Source organism: Nylanderia fulva, unplaced genomic scaffold (genome assembly GCF_048542155.1).
Source record: "Nylanderia fulva isolate GAGA-0341 unplaced genomic scaffold, ASM4854215v1 Scaffold16, whole genome shotgun sequence".
Taxonomy (NCBI): domain Eukaryota; kingdom Metazoa; phylum Arthropoda; class Insecta; order Hymenoptera; family Formicidae; genus Nylanderia; species Nylanderia fulva.
In genome coordinates, this window is record NW_028189835.1 from 437629 (window position 1) to 451338 (window position 13710).

The 13710-nt window shown below is 34.9% G+C and overlaps 3 protein-coding genes across 3 annotated transcripts; 1 reads left to right on the forward strand and 2 right to left on the reverse strand.

Moving 5' to 3' along the window:
- Positions 1-8: 8 nt before the first annotated feature.
- Positions 9-2619, reverse strand: LOC114942456 (methyl farnesoate epoxidase). Its single transcript, XM_029317832.2, has 8 exons — positions 2535-2619; positions 2083-2380; positions 1545-1733; positions 1294-1480; positions 1110-1221; positions 668-848; positions 332-591; positions 9-235 (listed from the first exon to the last, which is right to left on the reverse strand). Exons 1-8 carry the CDS (start codon positions 2617-2619, stop codon positions 54-56), a joined length of 1494 nt encoding a protein of 497 aa, XP_029173665.1. The 3' UTR covers positions 9-53.
- A 2416-nt stretch (positions 2620-5035) lies between these two features.
- On the forward strand, positions 5036-11017 carry LOC114942421 (uncharacterized). The gene is made up of 4 exons (XM_085480747.1): positions 5036-5596; positions 7109-7239; positions 7431-7485; positions 7558-11017. Exons 1-4 carry the CDS (start codon positions 5555-5557, stop codon positions 10765-10767), a joined length of 3438 nt encoding a protein of 1145 aa, XP_085336873.1. The 5' UTR covers positions 5036-5554; the 3' UTR covers positions 10768-11017.
- An 804-nt stretch (positions 11018-11821) lies between these two features.
- LOC114942458 (uncharacterized) lies at positions 11822-12503 on the reverse strand. Its single transcript, XM_029317834.2, has one exon. It carries the CDS (start codon positions 12460-12462, stop codon positions 11980-11982), a length of 483 nt encoding a protein of 160 aa, XP_029173667.1. The 5' UTR covers positions 12463-12503; the 3' UTR covers positions 11822-11979.
- Positions 12504-13710: the final 1207 nt, after the last annotated feature.

The window sequence follows — 13710 nt, forward strand, 5'->3', positions numbered from 1 at the left end:
TTAATATATAATATATAATATTAATATAGCGCATTAATATTAACGAGAAATAATTATTTTCTCTTGATAACATTAACACATATATCAGGTGGTGCAATTGTAAATCCATCGACGCCATCTAAATTAGGATGCGGATATTCCGGAGATAACGTAAACTGAAATTTCTGCAGCAGACACGCAGTGAACAAAAACACGCTGTTTCTCGCCAAGATTTCGCCCAAACACTTTCTACGACCTGTTTTATCGTAAATTTTATTACAATCTCTCTTTCTCTCTTTTTTATATATATATTTTGTGTGCACATAAAATTACATGCGTATTTCCTTCATACCTAAGCCAAACGGCATTAACCAGGGATCCTCGACGTAGTCTCCTTTATCGTTGATGAATCTCTCGGGCCGAAATTCTTTTGGATCGCCCCAATGTTTCTCGTCCATATGGACACTTCTGAAATTGGCCAACAAGGTATAGTTCTTTTTGATTTCATAGCCAAGTAAAGTAGAATCGATCATCGCTCGATGAGGAATTGACGTAGGGCCGATATTTGCTAGTCTGGATACTTCCGCTATCGTTGCATTCAAGTATGGTAGTCTGAAAATTCTCGCGGTTACTTAAATATCTGCGCGAAACAATATTTGCGAATGAAGATAATATATTGTATGTATACCGATTTTTGTGCGCTACACGAGGTAGAATTTCCTTGCCCAGCACCCTCTCAATTTCCTCGTGTACTTTTCCTTGCACATCCTGCCTCACCGCGAGATGCGTTATTATAAAGCCAATTGTGTTGTTCGTCGTTTCTACACCGGCGGTAAAGAGGTCTTTCAGGACGCTAATTAATTGCTCCTCTGTAAATAAGAATATTCTTAAATTTATGCAGTTTTTTAGCGCTTGAGAATTTAATGCATACATATCCATTTATAGAATTTATTACAATATATCATTAAAAAATAAGCTATTTTCTTAAATGATGCTCTTTTTTATTTTCTCTTTTTGATATAATGGTATTATGATTTTTTTATGATTTATGTATATAATATGATTTAATATACAGGAAATACAACTGATATTGAAATTTGTGTTTTCATTGTATGCGGGACATTGTATACCGTCGAAGCACGATATAATTGAGCTAGATTGCTCCATTTCCGCTAGGTAAACATCAATAAAGTCTCGAAACTCGCCGTGCATTTTAGTTTGTTTGTGCTTCGCAATTTCACTCTGAAACAAGACATTTTGTATATACGGGTAATAAAGAAAATAATATCGTTAGACGTAATGTATTGCAATTACCCTAAAGAATTGTGACATTCGTGCTAGTCTCTGATTTAGTACGGTAAATCCGGTAAAATTTGGGATAATGTATCTTAAAAAAGGCAAATGGGTCAAGATGCCGCCGGTGACGTTGCTGTTTCTGATCAGATCGTTTACCACTGATAAAACTTCTCTTAATTTTGGGTTCTCCTTGGTCAAGTCGAATCTACGATCAATGTTTTCAAAGTTATTTTTGGAACTTAATGACACAGTAACTTTAAATATCATACCTCGATCCAGCGATTAACGTCCATAAACTATTAAGGACTGCTATGGAGGTGATATTGTGTAAATTTGTAATGGATCCTGATTTAGCCAACGATTCTATTATGTTGGTTAAGGAAACTGCATCGTTTAATATTATATCTTCCATCGCCATTTTTCCGAATCCAAATTCTTTTAATGTTCTCAGAACAAATCTGAATAACTTGTAACAAGTTGTAATCTGATCTAATTTTTTTTAATCTTATACAAAGAATGATTTAACAGTATTTTAAAAAGAGAGTGTCTTTATACATTTTTTAAAAATATTAAAAAAGTATTAAATCACTTATTATTATTGCCTTAATTTAAAGGATAATATACGTAATAATCAAAATTTAATTTCTAATTGAGGATGAAAAATTTCTTTTATTATATAGAGATAGAGAGAAAAATTGATATATTAATAATATTGTAGATATCACACACAGAGAAGACACTTTTTATACAATAAAATTATATAATATTTATATAGGTATTTTGATATAATAATCGTACACAAAATACCTTCTTTGATTTCGCCAAATATCACCATCGGTGAATATTACACCTCTTCGTTCACCCCCTGTGCGATGTTTATATAAAAATCCATGGGGTCTACCGTCGAATTCAGGTCGACTCATCATTTCGAGCACGGCATCCCTACCGGAAACAATAATCAGCGGTTCGGCTGTGCCGAGTTTCAAGCCGACGATGGGTCCGTAAATGTCGGCCAGCCGACACCAAGCATGAGAATAAAATTTGGTCTCCTCGACCAAACGTTTCATGTCGAATATGTTTCCTACGAGTGGCAGGCCGCGAGGTCCTCAAATAAAATATTTTGTCTCATATAAGCAAATTTTATGTCGATTCAAAATATTGGAGCGAGCAAACCAAATTAGAAACACTCATCGCAGAAAATAGAATTTATTATTATTATTATTATTATTATTATTATTAAACAAAATAATTTCATTTACCTGGGGGAAATTTTGATGAGTGTCGCCAGTCGTGCAGGATTTTTATCGTAAATCCTATCGCCAGACAAATGATTGCAAACCACATTATTTCTTCGTTATTTAACAAACATTAAAATCTTCTTACATTTTAAAGAAAAATTTGGAGAACAAAATAAATTAGGGATATGATCGGACGAATAAGTAAATTTGACATACAATGTCGAACATATAAATCGATTGTACTTTATTGTCACGCATCGGATTGTCAACTGGCACGAATCGGAACTGCATAGGTCTCGCGGAAATGCCTATATATGAGGAAAACTTCCTTTCACTAGTATATTAGCCAAGAGGGCTTTGAGCTCAAGGTTGTTCCGAAATCATATATGTGACTAGACCTGCACATATTTCTTCGCAAGTGTCTCTATCTTTCGTATTTTTGTTTTATTTTGTATCATGTAACCAGATCTTTTACGATAGCTGGACATAATTAGAATGTTCTGAATCGTATGTTATGCAAACTTTGGTTATTAAAATTTTTGCTATTTTTATGACACTTTATCATGTGCGTTGAATAACTTGGTACATTTATTGGTAAAAAATCCAGCTCGGTATTAATTTTTACATTATTTTTTAATAATATTATTTTGCAAAGCGACGTGAGGCGAATTAGAAATATGAGATGGTGCTTTTGCAAAAGTGTGTACCTTACAAAAGTAGACATAGAAAAATCATTCGGAGGAATACGGTGTTATATATTGGATCGTTGTTAATATCGATGATTATAGTGGTGCGAGGTGGTGATGACGGAGAAGTTATAAGCGACAGATGTGAGAATCGTAAAGTACAATTTCCAATCAAACCCGCCCACATCAAAGCGTTCCGATCTCTCATTTCGGCGCCGGAACTCGAAGCAATAGGGTGTTTACGATTTCGTGTTCGAAACACGTGCGATCTCCCCATATATCAATCTTCCTCTTCTATTCTCCGACTCGTATCGACATCCGTCTCCCTTCGATTTCTTCCACCTAATGTGCCACGTCAAATCGAAACGAGAACGATCGAGCGAACCGATCGCGACATTAACGATCGCGAGCCATTTCAAGTCGTCGAGTTAATTCGACTGCGATTACTCGGTTCAATTGCCGAATCGTAGTACGCGGGTTGTTGACACTGTTAGGTATTGGTAGTTTATTCATAAACTTATTAATCAACTATATCCTTTGCACGGCTCGTTTGTACATTGCAAATAATTAGACTTCATATAAAACAGAGATACATATAAGAAATGAAAAATAATTATTCTCTTCTTATTTCTATTATTGTCGAAATCATGCAAGAAAAATTTCACAAATAAGGTACACTTTGAAAAAATAGGAATTTTTTTTAATAATAAATTTTACTTGTTATAGATTCATTAGATAGAAGTGTATATATTTTTTAGCATTTTTCTCATACAGAAAAATTTGCCTATTACTTTATTAATAACAAAATGACGTCGTAGAGGAGGCCATTGGCGATTCCGGAGTTTTCGTTCTAAAATCGCAGCATGCGATGGTAAATTGCCTCTTGGCGTTCAGTAGCTATAAAACGTTCAGCGGAGAGACAAAGAAAATTGTACAAAGCAATTTGGCCTCACTTCTATCGGTATACAATAGATGACCGCGAAGTCGCGTAACATGCGTATGACGAATGGTTGTGTGCTGGTGGCAATGTTGAGAGAAAAGGGGGACCGAACACTAATAATCATTGAAAGAGCAGGAGCGGTTCTTGATTTTCCCGTACGCAATTATTAATTGACGTTATTCGCTGAACGATCTGTGTTCTATTAAGCAAAAATTCATTTCACGAGATGATTTTTTGTCATATAGAGACTTCAATATGTTCCTGCAACATAGTGCAATGAAAAATTGAAGAATATTTTCACAAGAATACATTTTTATATTAGACATAACTTATTTATAAATGGACATAATTATATGTAAAAAAAAGACAGTTATATAAAATATAATTAAATGCTATTTGGAGCGAACTGAATTACTGTAATTCAAGGACGTAAGATAACTGGAATTAATTAAAATTGCAATTTATTAAATGTGGCGAGCAAAATGTTCTTCTTGTCATGTAGACGAACAAAGCAACAGGATTTTATCGTGCATAACGAACGAAGACTTCTAAATTAAATATTTCACGGTCAATTATCGATTGCCTGTTAAACTAGAATGGATATATAACCATATGTAGAATCTTCTCTCATAAATCTAAAGAAATCAACGTCGTACAGCTCTCTATAGTCTCTGAAATAAAAATTTTTATATAAATAAATACCAAATAGTACAAATGTCATTACAAAACAATACAAAAATGATAAGCGAAAAGCTTTTATTTATATTTTTATTCGAAAATTGTTTTATTAACAGATCGTACTAAGTATTTTCGATTAGTTGAAACTACTCGTACAAAATACTCGTCGTTCGACCACGTAAGGCTTTTTGATGAAGTAATTATGTCGACAGGATGCATTGACGGCAAGATAAGTTTAACTGATCAATCGAAGAGGAAAGAGCTATACTAGAAACATTAACGCGAGGAACAAACGGACGAGACGTTACCGTTTCTGATAACAACTCCGGAAGATCGAGATGTTGGATCGTGAGCTTAAAGTCGGAGCGGGGTTGGAAGGATTTGATAATAGGTGGGGATGGTGGCCTGTGCATTTACCGAAGGTGCTGGATCTAGCCGAGTTGGCATTCGTGAGCAACAGAATCCGAATCAACATCGGACGAGGGCTGCCGTGCGTCATTTTGGATCATTCGTCGTCAGTATCAAAAGGGAAATCGTGACCCGATTCTTGGTGATTACACTCTTATCGTTTAGTCGAAAGCTAGACATTCGATTAATCTATTATCGATATGTATTATCAGGTAGATTTAGCGCAGAGCAACGAGTGGGATTCTGATCTGATGTTGGGTGCAAATTGATCGAGATCAGGACATAGAAGATTTGAAACGAACGGAGAAGCGACACACATTTTGGCGGCGATGTTGGTTCGCGCGCCTTATACCCTATCTTTCGTTCTTGTGGTAAGAATTGTCTTCTTCTGTCAAACTTTTTGCATCGCAATCTATTTAAAAGTTAATATAAATTTAAAATTATTGAAGAATATTTTTTGTCTTGTATAACCAGAGTTTATTCAATTTGTGAAAATTATTTAATGATAAAACCTTTTTGCATAATTTTTTGTGTAATTTCGATGTTTAATTGATCACAAACACATCTAAAAACACATTTAGAAGAAGATAGAGAAATTGAAAAAAGTTTTTATTAATGTACAGAGTTTGTAATATATATCTATAAACAAGTATATAAAAAATTAATGAAATATTATGTTTACAACAGACTTTTTTCTCTATTTCGATAAACTAATTATAAAAGTTCGTTAAATTTCTCACTTTAACAAAATCATAAATATATCAAATGCACGATGGAAAAGCAACTAGATTCTTTGTTTGTCTCGGCGAATATTGCCGTCTTATCGTATATAACATTTTATTACTCGATCATTCTCACTTTCGTGCCGGCGTACTGTGCGGTCATTTCGTTGGTTAATCTCGCGTGCCGAGATATCGGGTTTGCATGGATGGATCGGATCAATTGTGTGAAACTGGTGTTTTCTAAATTAAATCATTTGCATGATCGCGTCACCGGACGATATTAAGCGTCTTCGCGAAACTTTCACATATATTTCGAGAAATTGTATTACGTATTTGTTCGTACAAAGTAATTTATTTGTACTTTAATTAAATATACATCATTGATATTGAAAGATATTTTTTAGAATGTTTTTAATAATAATTTATCGACGAAATATTTATATTTGTTCGATTAAAATAGGTGTGCAGTTGGTTTAGACATAATGCTGCGATTCCATTTCCCTCTCGTTCTTCAGACGCAAGTCGAGTATGTAATCTGTAATTAATGCATATTTCTATTTGCATTAATCTATTTTTATTTCTGCAACACGTTTATAATTATTTTTATTTCATTATAACTCTCAATATATTTTTTAATATATTGGTCCATAAATACTTTATTCTTATATTGTATCTTAAATCCTTTGTATATGTTTTACATATTTTTTTTTCGATTTCTTATTGTTTGGCTATTTATAATGCTTTAAATTAGAAAATTTGTGTCAAGTTTTGTTCTTTTTAGCGTAATTGGAAAAAATATTTCTTCAGAATATTTTTATATTTTTGTCGCTATCGATATATTTGTAATTTTTTTTATAATTATATGTTTGAGTACAGCAGTTTCTACGTTTTTATTAAACAATGCTTAATTAAACACTGCTACGATTTTTCGCCATTATTGCAATGCTTCTATTAGAATTTCTTATTATTTATTTATCAGCTCATAAATAATTTGTGAATAAATCTTAATTATTTTTTACTGAGATATATATTAATAAAATTATGCATTATTATGATTTGTTTTGGTGCCCATATAAGTTTGTATATACATATATTCGTATTTAAATTATTTTGTACATATTTTTCCAATTTTATATTAATTTTCTGTACTTAATTCTTTAGATACGGGATGTTATCAAAAATAAAGAAACAGATTCTTCTCAAAGTTACGATGTTACTTCGCAATCTCACGCAAAGAAGCCGGAATCATTGGATGATTCAGTCTACGATGATGGTGACAACGAAATTTATAAGTAAAGTATAATCTCATTAAAATAAATCTATATAATAAAACGTATAATCCGAATTAATATTAAGATATAATTGGGAATAATGCGACTGATGAGAATAATAAATATAAGAATATTAATTCGTTAATACAAAATATTATAATTGCCCGCATTATCAGTCAATGATTCGACTTTTTAATCTTTTTTTTACACAGCATAATAAAGAATGAAAACGTGAATCAAAATGTGAATCAAAACACGAATCAAAACGTGAACATGAATGTCGTCAATCATGGGCGCAATCGTCATCGAGTCAAACAGTTTCATAAACAAGGCAAACAGGAACAAACTTTTAAAAAAGAAACTCCTAGAAAGGAAGTTTCTAAGAAGGTTACATCACCATACAATTACTACAAAACGCTGGAAAATATTTCCGAACAATCGACGAACTGCTCAAGCGGCAAAAAGGAAAATCAAAGGTACTCGAGTAGCTTCGTCGGAAACATAACGAATCATACGCTGAGCGTCGACAAGGAGTTCAACGAAGTGCTCGGCAATAATTCCAAAGTAAAGAAGATCAGCAGCGTCCACGAGGACGAGGATATCACTTTGTGTTGGATCGAGACGACGACCATTAAAGAGAACAAGACCGTACAACCGCCGAAGAGACTGGTGATCCGCGAATATACGATTTCCTTTGAGAATTCGGCGACTATACCGGATAAATATCTCGAGTGCAAAAAGCTTGAGGGCGAATTAACAACGAACGACAAAGAGATTGGTAAGACGATTTTATTCGAGGTTTTGGACGAAGACACCAAAGTCAGCAGGATCGTCAATTTTACTTCGGTCAGTCATGTTGGTGACATTATTGTCTGGCAGCACAAAAAGGTAAAATGTGGAGTTGGTCCGGTAGTCAAGAAAAACATTGTAGAGTGGAACGACGGTTCGAAGAACCCGAAGAAGAGAGTGGAAATCAAAGTTAGTCCGAAAATTAATAAATTAACGGCAAACACTGAAGAAGAGCTCTGCACCTCTTCCGAGGAAGCTGAAAAGGGACATTCCACTACTGAATCCTGTACGGAAAGCGGCAGCTGTGAAGTGACCACAAAGTCTGAGAATATTTCAACCAAAAATAAGAGCGAAGAGATCGCCAAATCATCAAAAATCGAAAGAAGCGGTGAAAGCGAGAGCGTAGAAGATCTGTCTACCGGTATCACGAAACCTTCGACGTCATCTAGCGAAGAAGTATTTAATAATACAGTTGAAACATCTACTGTAAGGAAAGACATCTCGGACTGTGAAGAGGACTCGTCGGATCCAATTTGTACGACGCAAGAGAATATCACGCCTTCTTCATCTTCGGAAGAACGATCCTCCGAATCAGGCGCGAAGGATGTATTTCGAACTGTTATTAAGGAAATAAAAAAAGAGACTCCTGGCAAGAGAAAAGAACCGAGAATTGCTTCTGAATTGAGCGAGGAAGAAGTTCCTGATTTAGTTACTGAAGCGACTACTCCGCTCGCATCTACGACAGAAATTTTAGTAAAATCTTTGGAAGAGCTCGAATCCCAATCGAAGGACAAAGGATCTGTTACAACTCCGGAAAATATAGATAATAGCACACCAGAAACGAGTACTACGACAAGCGTAACGGAAAATGAGAAAGAAGAGCTCGCGACGACCGAAGAAGATAAGGAATATACTTCTCTCGAGTTGACGAGCGAAGAATTAAATGAGATAAATCAAATTCTGCTTTCAGATTTAAGTACAATAACTTCAAGTGAAATTAGTGCTGAGCAGGTTATTACGACTACAGCATCACCGTACGAATTCACCGAATTTGTGAAGGAATCCGAAAAAGTTAACAAGAGTTTAAGCAAGCTATCTAAAGTTTTAATCGAAAGGGTAACCACTCCGTCATTATCGACATCTGAAAAAGTATCTAAGGAAAGCGGACTAATACCCGAAGAGGTGTCGACAATTGGACCGAAGATTACAGAGAAAGGAGCAACTACTTCCACAACATCATCTACGGATGTCAAGTCGACAGCAAGCAACAAGCTTGATTATTCGTGTGGGGACTCCGAGGATTGCTCATACGTCAGCAGTTCGGAATCTTGCGAGGAATCAGAAAATTGCAACAGTGCGACCACCGAGTCCTGCGAATCAGGGATTTGTTCCGAGGAGGAAATCGAGGATCGATCGAAGAGTCAATCGGTCGTGACAACTGATTTGTCCGAAGAATCAGCGACAGTCCAAGTTCAGCACACGACTGTAGCAAGTGTTGCGACGACTATATTGCCTGTTCAGGAGACGGAGAACATTTCAACGATCGGCAGCGTGGACTCGCATCGAAGAAGCACGACTATAAGTACGCCGCGGCACAAATTGACCTTGAAAGTAAAGGTTCTTCTGGAACATGTCGACGAGAGAAAGGAGAAGCACAACCTAGTCGAGGTTGAGAAGCATCTGTCGTTGAACGAGAACTCGGCAGAAAACGATCATTCCGACTTTCTGAAAAAATTGAAATCCTTGAACGACTCTGTCAACGAGGACACCTTAGGCGCATTGTTAAATTGCACCAGCTTAGGCAATTTGACAAAGAAACCGATGCATATCAGTGTCACGCAATCGAATCATCCTATCGATTATAGTTATGAGGAATTGGAATCTACGATATCTCCTTCTGCCTATGAAGAATTCATTCCAGAGCAGTCGACTTCTGGACGCAGCCTTGAAAATGAGGACTCCCAGTATCCTGATTACGCTGAAGAGAACGAGATATCTCGAAGACGAAGACGCAGAAGCCTGGATGATCAAAAAATAGGAGATTTAAGCGGATTCGATACTACTAAACAGAATCTCTCTGATCAATCGATTTCGGCTAATTCTTTGAACGTTTCAGAAGATATTCATTTGACGAACGAAACTATACATCTTTCCACGACGACGAGTAACCCCGAACAGGAGACAAGTGCTGCGTATATAGAGAATGAAATCAATATAACCAAAGAAGGAAATGACAGCGTAACGTTTTCGACAATAAAGGACAGCGATATTGATTCTTCAAGTACTTTGGACTATCAGGATGTTAATGCGACAAAAGAGATCATACAACTTTCCACGACGACAAACAATCCTGAAGAGGAAACAAGCATAGGACGTGCAGAAAACGGAAACGATACAACTACGGAAACTGTTTTAAGCACAGTAACTTCGATAAAGGAGAATGTTGACAACGGGACGGGATTAGACGTTGTGCGACAGACATTATCGGAGATACGGGAGGACGTTTCAGTCGGATTGCAGCACGTGATGTCGGAATTGATGCAAAATAATCTGACTTCTGTCAATAGCATTAAGAAAATACTCCAAACGAATGTGCTAAATGTCATAGCGAATCCCAAGGATGCCAGGATTCACTCGAGGACAAGACGAGCGGTTGAGGAAGAGGTCGGACACTGGTTGAACGAAAGGATCACGAAGACGCCGATGGGCGGCAGTCTTAGAAGTTTCACCGAATTCACTTTGTACAAAGTTCTGCCTTGAATAGATGTTTAGCAAGCTCAAGTTTGATTTTAATATCACATAAAAGATAATTTTGAAAAAAGCTGAAATCACACACACACACAAACACAGAGAGAGGGAGAGAGAGAGAGAGAGAGAGAGATTGCATTGTGTGTGCGTACATTTCTCATTATGCCCTATTAATTTGATCACATAAATTTATAAGAAAGACTTCGTAATTTAATTATAAGTTTGTCTTTCGAAACATGGTAGAAAATTGAATCAAATTATATAAAAGTATGCTTTTATTTTTTCCAAAAAATGTATTTACAAATGTATAAAGAAATATAATATGTGCAATTAATAATAAAATTAAAGAAAAATATCATTTGTTGATATAACTTATATACATATTTATTAAGATAATTTTCAATAAATTGCCTTAGCAATATGAATTTAATCAGTCAATTTATCTGGCTTTTGATATGGAATAAGGAACACATATTTACAACGTTTAATAAATCTTTTAAGCGCACGATTGATTATCGCGCGAACGATTATAGCTCACACGTTTATAACGTTCGAAAATAATTAATCGCGAACAACAGGAGCACAATTGCATGGACCGAATCGCTGTTATAATGGATTGTACTAACGAGGAATTGTTACGTACTTTTATTGTTTTCATTAAGATGAAAATAATCCCGCGAGTAATAAGCATGACTGTTAAGCACTCGATAGTTAATAGCCTGTTTATTATTTTTTCCCTATCAGTCTATAACATTTCTTTTATGTCGGAAACCTCTTTGATAATGTGTAATTATAAATAATTATACTATCGCGCCGCATACATTCTCCTTTATCTTCGTTTGAGATCAAATGATTATTTCGCGTAATATTTTTTAAATATTTCAATTTTCTTTCTTCTCGATTCACATTACTTTCGCTATTCAATTACAATATGTATTTGTTACAATTAAGAAGATTATTTATTTCTACATTTTTATAAACTATTTAATAATTAAGAACGATATATTTAATTCGACCCAAACTAGCCAAGAAAATTTTTATTTTATTTTCATTTATTTGTGGAAATAAAATAAAAATTTTCTTGGCTAGTTTGGGTCGAATTAAATATATCGTTCCTATTTTAAATACCACTAGCAACGTTTTAAGTATTTAATTTGATTTTATTTAATAATTGTTAATATATAATTACATAATAATATATCTGTTTTCATAAAACATTACATCTTATGCAGATTGCATCGATGCATTTGCATAATTTGATTGTATTCCTGAGCATACGTATTTCTCTGGCAACACGCATTTCTCCGATGTCGGTTGGAACACTAACGTTTTCGGGCACGAGAGATTGCCCATTATGGTGTAAGAGGTGCCATTCCAGTAACATAGATAATACATCTTACAATATACGTCCTGTATCGGGAATCTGCCGTATCGAGTGCAGAGTGGAGTTTGCTCGCACGTAGTCGAATTCTTGGGCACGCATTTGCCTTGATCAGGATCGAATATGGCAGAATTGGCACATGACAACATCACCGGCGTCAATTGTTGGCCGTCATCTATGCACATGTAATAATTTCGACACGTTCCATCGACGATCTCGAAAAACCCAACTTCGGTGCAGTTGTATTTCGTCGTATCTTGAGCCTCGATGACTTTGAGCGCTCCGAAGCACAGAAGACACAAAAGGATGATTGAGAAACGTTCCATTATTGCGTGTCAAGTTGTATCGATTCGATGTGCGACTGCGATCCAATTTATAATGTCATTTATAACGACGAAGTTTATGGTCCAATTATACCACCTGACATACGCTCGTTTATTAGGGATTTAATTAGGATTTAATTATCAGACAATGCAGGTAGACATCTACATGATCACAGTACACAGATAAAATGACAAGACCTTGGCATCAATTTACGCATCTCATCTCTATTTAATATCTTGAAGCTGCAATCTAAATTTTCTTTTTTGATTAATCTTCGTACAAATTGAATTCTTCAATATTTCTCTATTTTTCCTCAGAGTTATTTTTATCAATTTGAATATCTACCATTTTCTAAATCAAGTGAAATAATTGATCGGCTAAATATTGATAAATTCAATTACTAATGCGATGAAATTGAAATGTATGTTCAATTTGAAATCAAGACAGTACGCGAAGACCATCCCCAGAGACGTTTCTGTTCAGGTAAAACGTTGGACGATTTACTTATCTTAAAGCTGCAATCTAAATTTTCTTTTTTGATTAATCTTCGTACGTAAATTGAATTCTTCAATATTTCTCTATTTTTCCTCATAGTTATTTTTATCAATTTGAATACCTACCATTTTCTAAATCAAGTGAAATAATTGATTGGCTAAATATTGATAAATTCAATTACTAATGCGATGAAATTGAAATGTATGTTTAATTTGAAATCAAGACAGTACGCGAAGACCATCCCCAGAGACGCTTCTTTTCAGGTGAAACGTTGGACGATTTACAATGCGCCGTTTTGAACTGGCGACAGCCTTACGACGAGGAAATCGAGGGTGAATCTACGGAATACAAAATCGCCAGAAAGCGGCGAGAAAGTCGCGCACCGGGTTTAACGTCCTGGCGTTATTAAATTGCACGTTTCTATACGTGCTGGCGTTATGTGTCGATTATGTGCGCATATCCTGTATGTAATCATCGGATCAAAATAAATCATTTCTACGCTTCATTTCCGCTCTCTCGTATCAAACGTTTATTTATTTCGCAGCTTGCTGCTAGAGAGTTTCAAAATCTCTAATACAATTATTTTTCATATAAAATATAATTCTATCATCTACACATAAATGTTTATTGCTTATGCATTTATTTTCTTGTTTTAAATGAATTTTATTAAGATTATTTGACAACTGCAATTTGTTTAATATAGCTTTTACAGCCCTTCTTTGTTCACAAACATTAAATTTAATAGAGCTTATTAC

What these genes read in the sequence shown, in the direction of transcription:
- LOC114942456 (XM_029317832.2), bottom strand. Translation starts at nt 2,619, where the DNA reads ATGTGGTTTGCAATCATTTGTCTGGCGATAGGATTTACGATAAAAATC. An exon ending in AATTATATCGTGCTTCGACG is followed by an intron (nt 849 to 1,109) that starts GTATACAATGTC and finishes TCTTATTTACAG; the next exon opens with AGGAGCAATTAATTAGCGTC. An exon ending in CGTGTAGCGCACAAAAATCG is followed by an intron (nt 592 to 667) that starts GTATACATACAA and finishes GAGAATTTTCAG; the next exon opens with ACTACCATACTTGAATGCAA.
- LOC114942421 (XM_085480747.1), top strand. Translation starts at nt 5,555, where the DNA reads ATGTTGGTTCGCGCGCCTTATACCCTATCTTTCGTTCTTGTG. An exon ending in CCCTATCTTTCGTTCTTGTG is followed by an intron (nt 5,597 to 7,108) that starts GTAAGAATTGTC and finishes TTAATTCTTTAG; the next exon opens with ATACGGGATGTTATCAAAAA. An exon ending in GGTGACAACGAAATTTATAA is followed by an intron (nt 7,240 to 7,430) that starts GTAAAGTATAAT and finishes TTTTTTACACAG; the next exon opens with CATAATAAAGAATGAAAACG.
- LOC114942458 (XM_029317834.2), bottom strand. Translation starts at nt 12,462, where the DNA reads ATGGAACGTTTCTCAATCATCCTTTTGTGTCTTCTGTGCTTCGGAGCG.